Source organism: Schistocerca piceifrons, chromosome 6, assembly GCF_021461385.2.
Source record: "Schistocerca piceifrons isolate TAMUIC-IGC-003096 chromosome 6, iqSchPice1.1, whole genome shotgun sequence".
NCBI lineage: Eukaryota > Metazoa > Arthropoda > Insecta > Orthoptera > Acrididae > Schistocerca > Schistocerca piceifrons.
In genome coordinates, this window is record NC_060143.1 from 332,767,665 (window position 1) to 332,786,081 (window position 18,417).

Below are 18,417 nucleotides of genomic sequence, written 5' to 3' on the forward strand. Positions count from 1 at the left end.
AATCTCATATGGTCAAATAACCTGAAAGCACTGAACCAAAAAAAAATTAGAAAAAGAAGTGGAGGGTGTCTCCCTTATCTAGCGGTAGTGAATAAATAAATTCAGTGTTCTGTAAGTTTTACCTCTATTTGCTCTTGCTGCACTGCTCCTCTGCACACTGCAAATGTATGTACTGGGCATGGCAGATCACCATCTGTCCCTTGCAGCTCTCTGTGTGAAGAGTCTTCCAACCACAGGCAAGCAGCATACTAGCTGTGATAAAAAAAATAATGGGAACTTTTGTTTTTCTTATAGAATCTTTATTCATTCATCAACATCAACTTTGACCCTTTCAAGGTAACCCCCTTGGATGAAATACACTCGTGCCAGGACTTTTTCCAACTGTGGAAGCACGTCTGGAACTTCTCCGTCGTTATTGTGTTCAGCAATTCTGATTTTATCCCACCATTGGTCACAAAATTTTGTCCATTAGTGGTTCTCTTCAGCCTGGGGTATAGAAAGAAGCCGCAGGGGGGTGGGGTGGGGGGCATGCCCAGTGAGTATGGTGGCTGAGCAACATAATGGTTTTTGTTTTTTGCCAAAAAAAACCTTGAACAAACATTATTGTGATGCAATTTTCATGAGTGATTTTGCCACAATTCTGGTCAGTTTCTTCAGACTGCTTCACCCAGATGACGCATAACTTCCAGGTGGTATTCCTTATAATGCAGGAACACATGATGTACTATTCCATTATAATTGAAGAAAACCATGAGAAAGACCTGCACATGTGGTTGAACTTGTCAAATTCTTTACAGTCTTGGCTTTTCAGGCAGTTTCCATTGGGACAATTTGGCCTTGGTTTCAGCATAATACCCATATTTCGTTACCTGTTGTAAACTATGGTAGAAGTTTTGGATCTTGGCTTTTCAGGCAGTTTCCATTGGGACAACTGGGCCTTGGTTTCAGCATAATACCCGTATACCCATGTTTCGTTACCTGTTGTAAACTATGGTAGGAGTTTTGGATCTTTGACTACTTCATTCAGCAACTGCTGAGCAGTGTCTATGTGATGCCTTGTTTGATTTAAATAATGAAAACTGCACCTATTGTAGGACTTCCTGAAACGTATAATATGGTGAAAGAAACTAAAACATCCTTTTTGGTCAAAATTCAACTATTTTGGAACAGACTTTGATGCTACATGTTTCATGCCCAGAACATCCAAAAAAAATTTCTTGGCATGAGCCAAAGGATATACAGACATCATCAGCAACCTCTCTGCTGGTGGTTTGGCAGCTTTCCAGAACCAGTTTGTTTACTTCTTCCACATTGTTGTCAGTAATTGAAATGCTAGGGCATCCAGGGCGGTCGTCGTCTTCTTGATCCTCTTTAAGACATTTATACCACTTGTTAACTCATCTTACTAATAGTAGATTTTCCAAAAGCCGCAGTCAATGTTTTGAATGCGGTGATGTACTTTATTCCATTTTTCAAGCAAAATTTAATGCAAATATACAGTATATGTGCGGATGGATATGTGTGTGTGTGCGTGCGAGTGTATACCTGTCCCTTTTTCCCCCTAAGGTAAGTCTTTCCGCTCCCGGGATTGGAATGGCTCCTTACCCTCTCCCTTAAAACCCACATCCTTTCGTCTTTCCCTCTCCTTCCCTCTTTTCTGACGAAGCAACTGTGGGTTGTGAAAGCTTGAATTTTGTGTGTGTGTGTTTGTTAGTGTCTCTATCAACATACCAACGCTTTCATTTGGTATCTCACATGGAATGTTTCCCTCTATTTTATATATTTAACGGAAAATTCAAGACTGTTGTGAATTCAGCATTTGATTACAACTAATGTAACCAATATCAGAGTTTACAGAATATACTGCTGAACACATCATGCCCAATTTAAATGCTTGCTTCACAACTCATGTCATCTGGATCCTTCTCATCAACACCAGCTTCTCTAAATTATTTTGATGGGGATGGTCCTTGGAACACATCCTTTGATCCAGTAATCCAGCTGGCCTAAGTCTCCACTAACCCCTGTCCTGCCCCCTATGACTGCCACTTCACTTATCCTCTCTGCAGTTTCTATCTCTTTGTCTGTTTTATCTCCTCCTCCCAGCCCACTCCTATATGTCATTTTACAGTATGCACAACTCCAGCTGCTTGCAACAGAGTGAGCTCACTGTTGCCACATTTATATTCTCTGAGCTTGCTGCCTTGGAGCAATATAAGGAAGTCAAGGAAAACCTGAAACTGGATAGCCAGATGCAGGTTTGAACCATCGTCCTCCAAAATGCAAGTACAGCGCGCTAACCACTGATACAGCTCACTTGGATGGCACAATATTGGCTGGGACAATGTAATTGCACAGGTGTGTGTAGTATGTGTAGTCTCTTGGCTCTGTAGAAGGATTTGACTGAAAGCTCAGCAACATTCTTGTTCTTGTTACCTTTACTTGTTTTATTATGTGACTGAAGGTGAGATTTTTTCAATTAGGCGGTGTATTTGTAAGGACCTCTTCTCATTATTTAAACAATTAGTTTTGAGTTAAGAAGTCCTTTTTAGTGTTAGCCCAGTGTTTGGCCCAAGCACATGAAAATGACAATAAATGCACACTACTTGCTACTATTTGTGTTAGTTCAAATATACTATCAAACAATTGAAAATAGCGTACTTTGTAAACCATCATGAACAGTAGCACATTATGTCAATTCACTGTCATTTTCATGTGTATGGAGTCTTGCTCTTGGTAAATACTTGAACATGGCTTTTTAAGCCACAGCTGTTTGTATAACTAAAAAGAGGTTGTCATAAATATACAGCCTAAGTGGCGAAATTAACAATGTAGGAAAAGACAGATTGCTACTTACCATAAAAAAGACACATCAAGTTGCAGACAGGAAGTGGTTGATGTCTTTGACATGGAAGACTAGATTACGGGCAATTGATTGGAGGTGTTGGTCAATGAGAACTGAAATTCTTTCAGTGTTGGCACAATAACCAGCCGCAATGGGGCATCTGGAATGATTGGGTTTGTGGATTTTGGGGAACCTGTAGAAGGTGGGTGTGCAGGAGGTTGTAGCGATGAGGATGCATAAGGATTCAGGGGAGATGTTCTGGGAAGGGCAGGGATTGGAGTTTATGTTGGACTTCTGGGGTGAGATCATTCTGGCAGAGATTATAGGTGGAGGAGTCAGATAACTGGTGGAGGCCTTCTGCTAGAAATACCTGCATTTTGACAGCTGTCATCCCCTTCATACCAAAAAACTTCTCCCGTACAGCCTGGCCATTCAGGGACGGCATTTCTGCAGAGACAAAAACTCCCTTGCTCGTATGCTGAGGGTCTCACGAAGGCCTTCACGGACAGGCACTATACGCCAGACCTAGCCTACAAACAGATCTCCCGTGTCTTTTTCCCCACCACACCTCCACTTCTCCCACCACTCCCAAGAACCAGCCACAAATGATTGTCCCCTTCATCATGCAGTACCACCCTGGACTGGGACAACTGAACCACATACTTTGCTCGGGCTTTGATTACCTATCACCATGCCCTGAAATGAGGGACATCCTCCCTGAGATACTTCCCACCACCTCCTAAAATGGTGTTCCATCACCCACCCAACCTCCACAACATCCTAGTTCGTCCCTATGTCACTCCCAATCCCAACCCCTTACCGCAAGGATCATATCCATATGAAAGGCTCAGATGCAAAACCTTCCCAATCCACCCACCCAGCACTTTCTATTCCAATCCTGTCACATGTTTATCCTATCTCATCAGGGGCTGGGCCACTTGTGAAAGCAGTCATGTTATTTGCCAGCTCTGTTGCAATCATTACGCAGCTTTTTATATTGGTATGACTACCAACCAGCTGTCCACTAGGATGAACAGCCTCCTTGAAACTGTGGCCAAGAATAAAGTAGACCAACCTGTGGCACAACATGCAGCTGGACATAAAACATTTTATTTCAAGGGCTGCTTCACCACCCAAGCCATCTAGATCCTTTCCTCCACCACCAGCTTTTCTGAACTGCACAGATGGGAGTTATCCTTAAAACACATTGTTCACTCCCGTAATTATCCCAGCCTCAACTTGAAGTAACATACTGTCCCCGCAACCTCCACCCAGCAGTTTCCACTCCTGTCCTATCATCTCCTCCCCATTCTTATCTCTCACCTTATCTATGCCAACAGTCTTTCTCGGCATCTCCCCCCCCCCCCCCCCCCCCCTCCCACTTTTGTGCGCCGCAACTTCCTGACACTGTGCCTGTTGGCAGTCTAGTCCCTGCACACTCCAGCAGACAGCGTTAGTCTCTCTCCTCGCCGTACAATACTGTCCCTTCCCATTCCATGTGATAGTTGCGTTCCAGCCTGAGATGCAGGGGTTGGTAGTCGTGTGTGCATGAGATGTTCCAGTCTGAGATGCTGGGGTTGGTAGTCATGTGTGCATGAGATGTTCTTGCTTGTGTGTGTGAATGATGTGTGTCTCTCTTTTACTGACGAAAGCTGTTGCCAGAAGTGTTATGTAAGTGTCTTGTAATTGTGCCTGTCTGCAACTTGATGTGTCTTCTTTATGGTAAGTAGCAATGTGTCTTTTCCTTCATTGTTGATATTCCTACTTGGAGTTTCCATTGTTTGATTTTTGCCTTCATTCTTAGTTGTATTTAGGATGAAAATAGATCAGACTTCAGAAAAAGTAAAAATATTCATATTTTTTGATGAACCTACAAACGTTTTGTGCTATCATTTCAGATAACTTACGTCAGGCTAGCTAATAGCACTTCTTATTCCCTCAATTGGCGTCACAAAAAAAAAAAAAAAAAAAAAGTGTTGTATGGAGAGATACTGATTCTGGTAAGGTATTAAATGTTTGACAAGACTATGTGTTAGTTCCATGGATCTATGTTTTTGTCAGTTGGTTTTCAATATTAGTGAGATTGTTTGCTGGTTTGCTTCCATAATGGCTTATACAGACATCCCTACATAAGCAAATTTGGCATAGTCAAGTCTTCAATTTGTTATTTACATGGTATTTCAAAAACTGCGCACACTTTGAACTGACAGAGAGGATGTATTTTCCAGTAGGCATATGTGAAAGTACTTGATACTACCCTAATTTTCAGAACTACTAATTCCTTCCTCTGGGGGAAGAGAGAGATGAATTGGGGACGATCAGAACTCTCAGACCCCAGGTCAAGAGGGATCCACCTGTTGTGATATCTTTGCCTCCCCTCATCCTCAAAAGGTGTGGCTGCCTCTCATCTTGGGGTCTGAGTGGCAGGTCCCGTCTGTTTAGCCTTTCCCAATTTATCTCTCACTTTTCCCAGAAGAAGGAACTATTAGTTCCAAAAACTAAGGTAATGTCATGTATTTTTATTTGTGCCTATTAGCAGTACTGATATTTTGCCTCCTGAAGGTACGTGTTGACCACCAATTCTGTCTCATAATTTTGGAGTTTTCTCAAGTGAATTTTCCTTTTGATACAAAAGCATTTTCGTACTTACAAAGTTAAGTTTCTGGGAAGCATAAGTTTGTTTCATCAACAGATGTCAGTAGAATCATTGATCAGTCAGTTGCAAGAGACTAGCATCTTACGGTCATGCATTTGAGCTTTGAAGTGCGGAAGCAGGTCATTGAGTGGTACTGGAAGTTTGAGACTTGTATTTCAGAAACAATGGAAACGTGAGTAAGGGACTGATCTACCCACAAGGTTAATAATTACACATCTGTGTCACAAATTTCAGGACCATGGGACAGTGTAGGATGTGCAGAAAGGTGGACAGGAGTGGTAATTCCTCAAATATTATGCTTGAACTGTTTCAGCAGGTACTACATAAAAATCTTCAAGGCAAGGGTCAAATGAGATTGTGTAAGTGCTAACAGCATGCTATGGATTCTGAAGAGAAGCAGGTTGCTTTATTTCATTCAAGATTTGTGCAACATTTAAGTGACATCAACATACAGTGAAGGGTACAATGTAGTGAATGTGTTCAGGCAATGGTTATACGTGGACCAGGATTTACTGTTAGCATTGTTTGGTTGGATGGAGCACAATTAAAACATATTGGAAATATCGATTGCCTTTATTTTAAGTTGGTTGGATGGACCACAATTAAAACATAATGGAAATATCGATTACCTTTATTTTAAGTACTGAGTTGATTATAATCCCCACATCACTATTGCAAAGGCTGTGAATTTGTCGAGTATGAATATGTGTGTTCTTTGCGACTCACATATTTTTGGTTTTGAAATTATTGTGAAGCGAGAAAAATACCTAACAGTACTATCTATTTACTTATGCACTTCCATTTAAGCAATCTGCCTCTGTAGCTGAGGTTGCTAACACAAGCATGTGCTGTGGCACTTGACTTAGAGCTAGACAGTGTGAATGACAAGCTACTGTTTTTGCACTTGCCCATGATCATATCATTAATGAAGTTGTGCAATTTGCTGGTGTATTGATGTGGACTGTCCAAACTTCAATGAGGTGTTTGATCTTCAATGTGTGGAGGAGGGTGCAGTTAAGAGTGGAGGTGGTTCTGTGAATTTAATGTCAGTTTCATGTGCTTGGTGGCAAACACTCAAAAAGGGCTTCTTAAAATAAGAGGGCTACACCAGGCACCACAGCAATATGGGAACGCAAGCAGCTGCCATAAGTTTGGGCTTCTCCCACCACACCATCTTCTAGCACCAGGTCCTCCTTCCCATACATCGTGTGTATCCACCACAACGCTCACTCCAGTAGCAGTAAGACTCCTGCATCAGAGGTCAGCAGATCGAGACTGTGGCGGTACAGCCACTCACCCTTCTGCACTGGTACGGGTGCCCTGGTACCACGCACTGTCAATCACAGGAGCAAGATCCATCACCAGAGTCCAACCGTCCCCTGCAAGTATTTAGGCATCTTCTGTGCTGCTGGCACCTCTCGCGATGTGCCGTGCAGTGTCCAACTGGGATGTGCTGCTGAGCAAGCCCATGGTGAAAGCATTCCTGAGAGCAGACATCACAGCCTACTGGTCCACAGTTGACCACACACCACACACCATCCTCACCATGTGCTGATACAGGCATGACAGCCACACCACGAAGCTGTGAGTTTGGTCATATGGGTTTTAATAAAATATTTGATTTTTTGTTGTCTTTTTTTCTGAGCTGATATTGACCTGCATCCTTGCCACGACACACCACCATAGCCCAAACCTGCACAGAAGGGGCCTTCACCCCAGGTCCACTTCACACTTTTCTAGACTCGCTTTTGGCACTATCTTTATCCAGATTATCTCACATTCTATCTCTGCATTTATCTCATTAGACATTAGAAATATGCTACCAATATCTGTGCCAGCCTATCTTTTCTGTATACAGTGTGCAGTCAAAAAGTAATGGAAGTTTTTTAATTTTGTGGGCTGTATACATTGGATTTTCCTTTTTTTTTATCTTGTTGGCACATACATACCTGATTTTTTTTTTTTTTTTTTTTTTTTTTTTTTTTTTTTTTTTTTTTTTCAGTTGTTTTCAATATTTAATTTATTGTTGATAGTTGAATAGGCTTATACGTGTTTCCAAGTGCTCAGTGAATTTTTACTTTCGAAAAAGATTGATCAAAGAATTTGCATTAAATTTTGCTTGAAAAATGAAATAAAGTACATCAGCACATTCAAAAAAATTGACTGTGGCTTTTGGAAAATCTACTATGAATAAGATAAGAGTTAACAAGTGGTATAAATGTTTCAAAGTGGATCGAGAAGACAACCACCACCCTGGATGCCCTAGCATTTAAATTACTGATGACAATGTGGAAGAAGTAAAGAAACTGGTTCTGGAAAATTGCCGAACCACCAGCATGATGTTTAGGAGTACCAGCATGAAGAATTTTATGAGAGTAGTCATAAATATTTATTTGTAGAAGCAAAATGCTTTTTGACCACAATCATTCAAATAAATTTATGAATCACATTTATTCATAATAAAAGAAAATAATAATTTGCCCATTATCAGTTACAAAATTATCAGTGTGTCTAAATTGTTGTTGCTATGAGACATACGGAATTGGCAGGCGGACGTAGATGAAAGTGCATTTTAACAAGGTGCAGATCCAGCTGTTATCGGTGCAGAGGGAGGCACACTGCTTATGGCTGACAGCACTGCTGTAGTGGCATGTAGTTGGTGGGAGAGGCGTATTGTAGTGGTGGCCGGAGCTGGGTGTCCTGCATTGGCAGCGCAATGGAAGGCATTCAGCAACCAAGTGTCATGTTTCACCCATCGGCAGACTGTCTCCCATTTTCCATCTGGGTGACAAGTGTCTTCTTTCCCAGCACAATCACCAGTATCCCTCCAAGATAACCACTTTGCATCCTACAGAGACTTGTCCCTGGGTGTGGCCATACATTTGATTGGCTGGTTCATATTATTCTTCTGGCCAATCATGTTATTGTTCACTATCATTTTTAAACAGTTTTGTACCACCCACAATTTTCCAAATTCTCATGGTAAAAGGGAGGACCACACACAGACATCATCATAGAACTCCTTCAGTAGGCAAGTTCCATCTCGCCACTTAAGAATAGATGTCCTGTGTCCTATCCATTTGTCACCTACACCTCCTCTTCTACTAAACCCTCCTTTCCACACATCCTCTTGGCAACAGAGCACATGTAGAGGCTAAAAGGCTTCTTGTAACAAGCATTATTTTCCTTAGCAAACTGCATTTTGACATTTCATAATCCGATTGTCTCCTTGTCTGACACACTGCAGATGGCTTCTCCAATTTTTCTGTTTCCCTTCCACTCTTCTCAAGAGCACAGAAAAACTATCTAGCGGACAACAACCTGGATGACCCGGAAGGGGCAGAGGGGGGGGGGGGGTCTTTTTCACTCCATCAGCACCTGCCTGCCTTCTTCAAGAGTGGTCAGGATCTGGGAGTGAGGAGGGCAGCCAGGTCTTTATCTGCAGGTCCATTTCAGCTGTTTAATTTTTTTAATGTGTAATGGCTCACAAAAGAAAAGTGGGAAATTCACTTATCACCATACTTTAATAACTCTAACAGGGTGGCTGTGGGAGATATACATATCACCATAGTTTTGGTGCTTAGTCACAAAAATAAAATTATCAAAAATATAGCCAGTTTATCACAATTCTAGTATGGCAGCAAAAAAAGTTAGCTTTGCCGAGTCACTCCAAAAAATGCCCAAACGAAAGAGCTAAATTATGAACAGAAAGCATAGAATTATCTTAGTTATTACACATATGTACGATAAAAATTATTTGCCATGAATAATTATAGTTTGCTGTGTAAAAAGATGAATATGTGCAATAGATGTATAGGAAGTACACGTTAAAAGTTCACTGTTTCTAAATAATGGACAATGTGATTGCCTTGAATGTGCAGTGCATATGTACCTGATGACATTTTATGGAGCTTCAGTACACATGAAGTTTACATGAGCTTCCCGAAAGAAATGCTGCCGATCTTATTACTAACTTGAAATAACTGGGGCATGCAATTTTCCCTATCAGTTTCACTTAATATTTGTATCACAACATTATACTCCCAATTAGTCATGTGAAGATTATCTAGTTTGTGGATTATTTATGCACAAAAAAGGAGAAGCAGACGAAGGAATGTGCAATATTTCCCTCTAGCAAACAAACATCAATGAACAACCCATCACGTGATAGTAAGTGCTATTTCCATTGTTTACACAACTGCTGCATGATAACAGAGTACAGTTTCCATTGTTATCGGCCAGCCGATTCTCTCTAAATAAAAAACAAACTCATTTTTCTTACGTTAATTGGCATGGAAGTGTCAACAAATCAAGTTAAAAGAAAGTTGTAAACAAGATGATGATGAAACAAAAGAAACATTTTGAGCACAAAAATTAGAATTAATTGAAAGATTTGAGAAAGGGAAAACTGCTACAAAACTAAGTGCTGATTATGATATTATAATGCAAACTGTTCAGGATATTAAAAAGAATAAGCAGAAAATACAGGATTTTAACAGGAAATGTGATTCCAGTTCTGTACCATCTGCACGAAGAGATCTACATTTGATGAATTAGATGCTGCCCTTTTGCATTTGTTGAGCCAAAAACGAGCAAAAAGTGTCATTGTTTCAGGTGCAATGTGTGCTGAAAAAGCTAAATTTTTTCATGAAGCTCTAGGGTTACAGGGAGAATTTAATGCCTAATCTGCATGGCTAAATACAAGCAGAATGCATTACAATTTTGTGCACTGCTAATGTTTCTGCGAACTACAAAGTGAAACTACTAGTGAGAGGAAAGTAAAAAAAAACGGTGAACATTTAAGGACACCACAGCTAAGGATCCACCTTTGCATTATTACAACCAAAAAGAAGCAAGGATAGTGAAATTTTCAAAAACTGGTTCCACACACATTTTGTATCACAAGTGCAGCTATTTCTAGAAGAGAAACGATAGCTACAAAAGGCTGTTCTATTGCTTGATAGTGCCCTTTCACATCCCAATGAGGGGATTATCGTATTTGCTGATGGTCTTATCGTAACTAAGTTTTTACCTCCTAACGTGACTGCAGTTATTCAGCCAGTGGACCAAGACATAATTGCATTAGGAAAATGGAGCTGCCAGGCTGGTCTGCTGAGAGAATGCTAGTTGATGAGAATGATTTTGTGGTGTTCTGGAAGAAGTTGACAAGTCTAGACACCTTACACGGGACTTTTGATGCCCGACTGGATGTCAAGCCACATACACTAGTTCGATCATCGAGGAAAAATCTTCCAGATAAAGAAGAATGTGTTTTTCAAAGTTTCAGTAATGAAGAAATAACAACTGCACAAATGATGCATTATGCAATGGGTTTAAATGGTTTTGAAGATGTTGATGAAGTAAACTTGAATAAGTGGCTGAAGATCAACAATTGTGAAATGGCTCCCAGTTCATGAGTGATGCCAAAATTGTGACTGCTGCTTCACAACAAAACAAAGAAGAGGACAGTGAATGTGAAAGTGGGATGTAGGCAGTAACCTTGTCAATCATTTTACCGCACTGCAGTGTATTGATACTCTTCCAGATTGTATTGGCCAAAGTAGGTTTCAGTATAATGACATTATTGCTGCAAGAAAAATTCGAAATGCCATACAAAAAAAGAAAAAAATCAGTTTCATACAAAAGCAGACGAGCATCACAGACTATTTTCAGAAATAAACAGCCGTACGGTACCTATCCACAGAACTAGATAAAGTTTTGTATGAAGAATGCATATTTGAAGATGTCTTGATTATTCATGCATCTTCTCCCACACATTACCCCGAATAATTGGGAGTATAGTGTACGGAGGTACATAATTTACTTGACAGGCAGGTGCCTTAACTGTAGTGTACTGCCCCTAATCCCATACTTACTTTCTGGACTGCTAAGAAGTGCTTCACTGAGTCAAAGACTTTGGTGAGTTCATAGATACTTGTCTCTTTCCAGTGAGTGCCCATCTTGTCAAGAAAGTTATTTATCCTGCCTACAGTACCTTTTCTTCCTTGCAAGAAAACACACCGGTTCTTCAAAATCATGTCACTTTTTCAATAAAATTTTGTAGCTGGATCATAACTTCATTTTCAGATACTTTTGACAAAACAGAAAGAACAGAAATATGTTGATAATTTCCTAAATCTGCCATTGACTCTTTCTTAAAGAGGGGTTTTTGTTTTTGCACATATCAATACATCTGGAAAAAAAACTGTGTTGTGAAGACTAGTTTATTAATGTAGCTAGTGGATGACCTATTATTTTATACAATGATTTAATTGCCGAGCACTTTAAAAATGTACCTGTACAGAGACAATCCTTGACCAATTCCTAGGTGCCTGTGGACAGGCAACACCTGCAACTGAGCAGTGCTGTAGTGTTTCTCTAGTATCTGCTTGCAGCCATGCAGAATTTGAGGGATGTTAAGAAGTTGCCTGCCTACAGGAGCTTAGGAATCTGTAAGGGATTGTCTCTTTACAAATGCTTGTGGAAACTGGAAATGTAGTTTAGGTAATTTTAAGTATGCGCTCTTTGGCCTAACGTGCAGATGAGGTGCAAAAGCTGCCAACCCTGGACATCAACAAGCTGCAAGGTCAATTGCACATCTCCAACAAGGTGCAAGGACAATTGTACAACTGCACCTGCTGCGGAGGTTTGCTTGTGCTTTGATGTCACAGCTTGGCAGTGACCTGGAAGTCTCAGAGAAAAGGGGATGTTAGCAAGAGTGTGAAGGATGGTACAGTTGAAGATCAGACTTGTGAACTGTCATTCTGACTTGGCTGTTGAAATTCAAAGCATCAAATATGCCTTACAATATATAGTAAACTACAAGTTATGATCAATCTGTGTCACATGGCGTTGGAAATGTAGGTGTTATAACATAGAAGAGCTACTTAAAACTGATTTACATCATTTAGTAGCTTGGACAGATTGAAACTCTTCCAGCACCTACTTCCAATGCAGAAGGTGAGGAAGTCACATGTCACGGCCTCGTGGCACTGCATAACAGGACCACGAAAGTAATCCACATCAAGAACGGCAACTGGAAATTATTTAAGAGGTAAAGTTGACACACACACACACACACACACACACACACACACACACACACACACACACACAGAGAGAGAGACATACACATCTGGGTGACAGATCATACATAAAATGCAACACAACAATACCAGTAACACTCCAACAGCCACGACAGAGGGATTGTCAAAAATTTGAATATAGAATGGACTGGGAGGTACAATCTTTGTAAAATTTGGTTGTTACATGAGAGAAATATTAAAGAACTGTAGGTCTGCATGAAAACAACAGTGATTCACAAAATTATTAGGCTACATTGCAATTGTCTTTAGTGCAAATAGTGTCTACACGTTTGAACTAAGAGTCGCCTCTTGCTTTGAGGGTTGCTAAGAAAATAAAGAAATAAAATGTTATTGTGATAGGTGCCGCTTAGATTCTTTGTGGGTAAATAGAGGACTGCAGAAAATTAACAGGATATATAGAAAAATCTACCAGTCTGTTATGAACACATTATTTTGTATCACATGTGGTATACAAAGAAATCATTTTAGGAAAAATGGGACATGCCTGAACAAAAGCAGCAAATCTCACACATTCCAAGAATTTATTTAATTTTTTGGAAAGTAGTTAACAAGTAGTGAAATCATCAAAACTATTTTTTTAATGCCACAGGGCTCTTGAGCATAAAACAAGGAATGCACTGACTACTGCTGCAAAACAATTTCGGCTGCAAGCAACAATTGCTGAAATGCTGGTAGTCTATCACATACGAAGTGGTTAGACACCTGAAGAATTTCACTGAAATAATGGAATGAGCTCTACCTCTTGGCTGTGGAGATGCCTAGCCACAACCTACTTCTGTGGATATATCACAGGAAAGTTTTTTATTGCCCTGTGTAGTTCATGCTGCTGCAATTGTTATACAAGTTGATAAATGACTTGAGTGCCAATATTTCTCCATTTCTCTTATCCTAAAAAATCAGTCATGTACTTTGAGGACTTCTTTTTGATTTTCCACAACTCTGTTGCATTTATTTAAATGGGTGTTGTTTCACAAATCAGAAGTGCAATACATTTAAGTACTCTCCTGTAATAAGCAGTTTCCTCTTTGCATACACTGTCCAAAACCAAAGATGTTACATATCAGAAGTCACACTTTTCTAATTTTCCCTTTAATTATGACCTACAATGCCAAATTTAAAGTTTCAGCTAGAAGTGGCCTAGAATTCTGAAGTCACAGTCAGATATTTAATTTATGGAACCACCAACTAAAAAAAATTATTTTGTTGAAACTGTCATTTCCAAGAAATGTTTTATGAAATATAACAATGTATAAAGACCCTTCCACTCCAAGCTGTGGACGACGGTGGTCATGCGTGTGTGAGCTGTGCTAGCTCGCGCACATCTGTGTGAGATATATGATACACACACACACACACACACACACACACACACACACACACACACACACACACACAGTATAACCTCATTAGGGTGAACTCGTATAAGATGAACTTGCGGTTAACGCAAAAAAATATTGGTCCCACGAATTCCTGATTTTTCGGTCCCTTCGGATTCGTGTTAACGAAGTTTTACTCAAACAAACAAGTCCACACATCTAGAGGTACTACACCAGTGTAACACATGGTGAGGAAATAATAAGTAGGGTGGAAACTTCAAACTTCTTTGTTGTTGTTGTTCAGTCCTGAGACTGCTTTGATGCAGCTCTCCATGTTACTCTATCCTGTGCAAGCTTCTTCATCTCCCAGGATCAAACTTCTTAGGTGTCCAAATTGATGAGAGTTTAAACTGGAAACAGCGCATGTTGAGATGCCTAAAACAATGTAGTTCAGCCACATTTGTACATAGAATCTTTGCAGATCTTGGGAAGAGACAAAACAGCTGACATACTGTGCACATTTTTGTTCAGTAATGTCATAGGGAATAATGTTCTGTGGTAAATCGTCTTTAAGAAAGAAAGTCTTCCTTGCTCAAAAATGTGCTGTAAGAATATTATGTGATGCTCACACATGATCATCTTGTAGACATCTGTTTAAGGAGTTGGCATTCTGACTACTGTTTCACAGTGTATTTATTCCCTCATAAAGTTTGTTGTACATAACCCACTGCAGTTCAAAAGGAATAATGATGTACACAATTGCAATATCAGAAGAAACAGTGACATTCATTACTCCACACTGACGTCTTTAGCACAAAAAGGGGGTGCTCTATACTGCAACCAAAATTGTTTTTATCGCTCATCCAGTGATATAAAATGTCTGACAGGCAGCAAAGTAAAATTTGAAAACAAACTGGAAAAAAACTTTCATCTTGACAGTTCTGTAGAATAATTTCTATTACTTGTAATGTGTATAAGGTGGTGAGTAGGAATTACTATCTCATATATGTGTACTTAACAAGAAACACTTGCAAATGATTATCATGTAGCCATATTTACAAATAATTTGTGATATGAATATAAATGTCTTGTTCCACATCATTAGATATACTGTGCAAATGATCCATGGAACATGCAACTAACTACAGTGGTCAAAATAAATGTTGCATATAGCTTTGTTATAAATATTTAGGGGAAAAACTGATTTTGTTCTGTGAGGTAATGTTATATTAAAAAGAAAAAAGGAAAAAAAACTAAACACACTTTCACCTGATAAAAACACACAACAAAGAAAAACAAAACCTTACAAAAGATTCGACTGCAAACATTACAGTTTCTTTTCCAGCTGTTGCCTTGCATAACACATTGTTTTTGAACCAAACAGACCCTCTCACAATTGGAGACAGTTTTGAATGTTGTTTTGGCGTACTACTTAGTAGATTGTTGAGATAAGCCTGTGGGATTTTGTCCGGTGCCTCCACACTGGCTTATGATGGCATGTGAGGTCTCTGGTGGGACAGGATGATTGTAAACAGCTCATTTTAGCATGATGAAGGCATTATCAATGCAGTGAGATCCAGCGAATGAGGCTGTTCCATCCGACTGATTCTATGCTCCAGTAGGAAAGTCTGCACAAGATTGAGGATGAGAGCATACATTGTCATCAGTGAGTGTGAATCCCGCTCCCGTATGTTCCCCATTTGGAGCTACAATGTGATGTGTTTAAGGATGTCGTTCCGATACTTCACACCAGTCGTCCTGTATTGGCACAAGGGAGTGTCCTGTAGCCACTCATGATTGCACCCCAAAACATGACTGAATAGCCTTGATAACACGGGCACAAACATTGTCCTCATTGCCTCCACATAAGTATATCAGTATTGTGAGGGTGGAGACTGATAGGAGTTTCATCAGAAAAGTGTATGTGTCCCACTGGCGGCTAATCTACAAAGAATGGTTTCGTGCCCATGTCACGTGAGCCCCTCTCCAAACAAAATTTAGAGGAGGAGCCTTGAGAGGTCCCTGCACATGTAGCCTTTATCGTATCATTTGTGCTGTCACTTAACTATTTAGAACTACTGCTGTAGATGTGTAGAGCTGTGTTGAAGGGTTTCTGCTTGTTGTTGTACGCAGATATCATTCCACCGTACCTGTTATTTTTCTTCTGCGGCCACTTCTTTGATCATCCTCAGCTATTTCTGTTGCTAGAAACTTGTTCCAGATTCTGGAGACATCACTTTGTCTCACAACAAAATTCTCTGTGATGTCTGTCTGTCTCTTTTCCTGGTCAATTAGCGTGACTATATGGAGTCTCGGACTGAATGTTAATGCAATCCAAACCATCCTGAAGCAACACAACACTCTTAATGACATGCAGCACAAGTTCTGCAATTTTTATAGATGACACGGTTGCCATAGGCTGCATGCACATACTGTACCCTTGTCATAGAAACATTGGCTGTTTCTCCTAGAATTACATTACAAACTGACATCATAATGTATTTCTGGATGACAATGTTACGTATTATAGTTTTGGCAATATCTAACATATATTTTGAACACTGTAACTGACTAACATATATTATCACTATGCATCCCTGCTTAGGATTCAGAATGGGGTTTTATATTCTGGTGCAAAAGTGCCATAGATATCAGCAGGATACAGGAAATCTCCTGGTATTCAAAAACTAAGTTAACATTGTATCAGAAAATTAGGACTTGGAATACGTAAATTTCAGTTAATATTAATGTGCACTTTAAAAAGATTGTAACTTTACAAGTATATAGAAAACTGATAGTGTTCTGTGTAAAGATAAGTAAAAGCTTAATTTGAAGTATTAGATGAAAACAGACTTTTTTCAAAGTAGTTGTGTGTCTCTTAATATCCTATCAGCACTTGTTTATCTTTCATATTGTGAAACATTTCTTTTCTACAGAACAAGTGCTCACAGCTCTTAAGTTATGGGTTTAGCGCCTATGCTTACTATACTTTTTGGCTTCAGATAATCATTCCTATCATATCCCTGAATACTGATCATTCCTCCTGGGACATCCTTTACAATATAAAAGTAAGTCCCACGATTATCAATTTGAATAAATTACAGCTAGTTGGAAATGGTTATTAGTATAATTAACAGAAATTGGAAGAAGGTACCCCACACAAATAAAGAAGTGTAGCAGAAGTGATGTACACATGACATTGATAGACATTTTGCAGATAATGAATTTATCTATAATGGAGTACTACCTGAAAAAATTGAGACAAATGTTCAGTCAGATTTTCATAAGACTTCAAAATGGCACAAAGATGAGCAACTTGCTTTAAGTGCTCAGATATGTAAAACTGTATACTTAGCAAAATGAAAAAGAGTCACAGTTGGAATCTGTGAATTCATGCAAATACGTGGGTGGAAACATTTGAAGGGATATGAAATAGAGTTATCTCATAGTCTCATTAATAGATGAAGCAAGTGGCAGACTTCATGCCATTGGTAGAATACTGGGAAAATGCAATCAGCCTACAAATGAGATTGCTTACAAAATGTTTGTTTGACCTGTTCTAGAATATTACACAAATGTGTAGGAGCTATATGAAATAGGACTAAAGGGAGTATTGGATGTATACAAACAAGGCACTAAGTGTGACTAGTGTGTTTAACTCACAGAAGGAAGTTATGGAGATGCTAAAAACCGGAATTATTGTATGAAAACATGCTTGCAAAGTGTCGAGATCCATTATTAAGTGACAAATCTCAGAATATATCACAATCTCTTACTTACCACTCCTGTAGGTGCTATGAGGAGAGTTAACTAATTACAATATGCATAGGGGTGTTTAAACAGTCATTGCTCCTGAACTCCATATGCAAATAATATAAACATAGTATTTCTCTCTGTATGACAACTCCGTATTCTTGAGAAATATTAGAATGTTATCATGACTTTATTTATCTGTGAAATTCTTGTGCACAACACCAAATGTATCACCACTGTATTCATTTTAAAAGTGTTGTATGATGTTTCTTGAAAAGCAGTCACAATTTTTAGGATATCCTGTGTAAGTACAGCATTGAAAATTGAGTTCTGGGGTTAATATTGTGCTGCATGAGCGTGCACAGTATACACTACAGTGAAGCTCCATCACCAGCAAAGGCTCAACGTCACTGCACAGCCAGATTCGTGCTGCTCCAACTAGATAAACAGGGACACCACAGCGGGCACATAAGGCTGCAGGCTCTGTGAGTCTGGAACCCTCCACATCTGTAAATACAGGTGGATGACTTTACTTTTGGTGTAATGTGTCAGTAATATACTAAAATGTACTAATGAAAGGCAAGCAGTAGGTCTACTTAAATCAAGAAAGACAACACCAGTTTCACAACTATCATTTAAAGAGGGGCAATTTATGAGTTTTTTTAAATAGATAGTTCTTTGCCTGAAATGGATTCTAACCCTTTCACTGTTGTGGGTGTGCATACATGCCCTGCTACTCCG

At 39.5% G+C, this 18,417-nt stretch overlaps 1 protein-coding gene across 1 annotated transcript in view; it reads right to left on the bottom strand.

Annotated features, from left to right (window-relative positions):
- Positions 1-17,847: 17,847 nt before the first annotated feature.
- Positions 17,848-18,417, bottom strand: part of LOC124802710 (leucine-rich repeat-containing protein 1-like) — a 46,318-nt gene continuing 45,748 nt past the window's right edge. Inside the window, exon 5 of the mRNA XM_047263672.1 lies at positions 17,848-18,183. Coding sequence (XP_047119628.1) covers positions 17,924-18,183 — 260 coding nt within the window. The 3' untranslated portion in view covers positions 17,848-17,923. The remainder of the gene's footprint in view (positions 18,184-18,417) is intronic.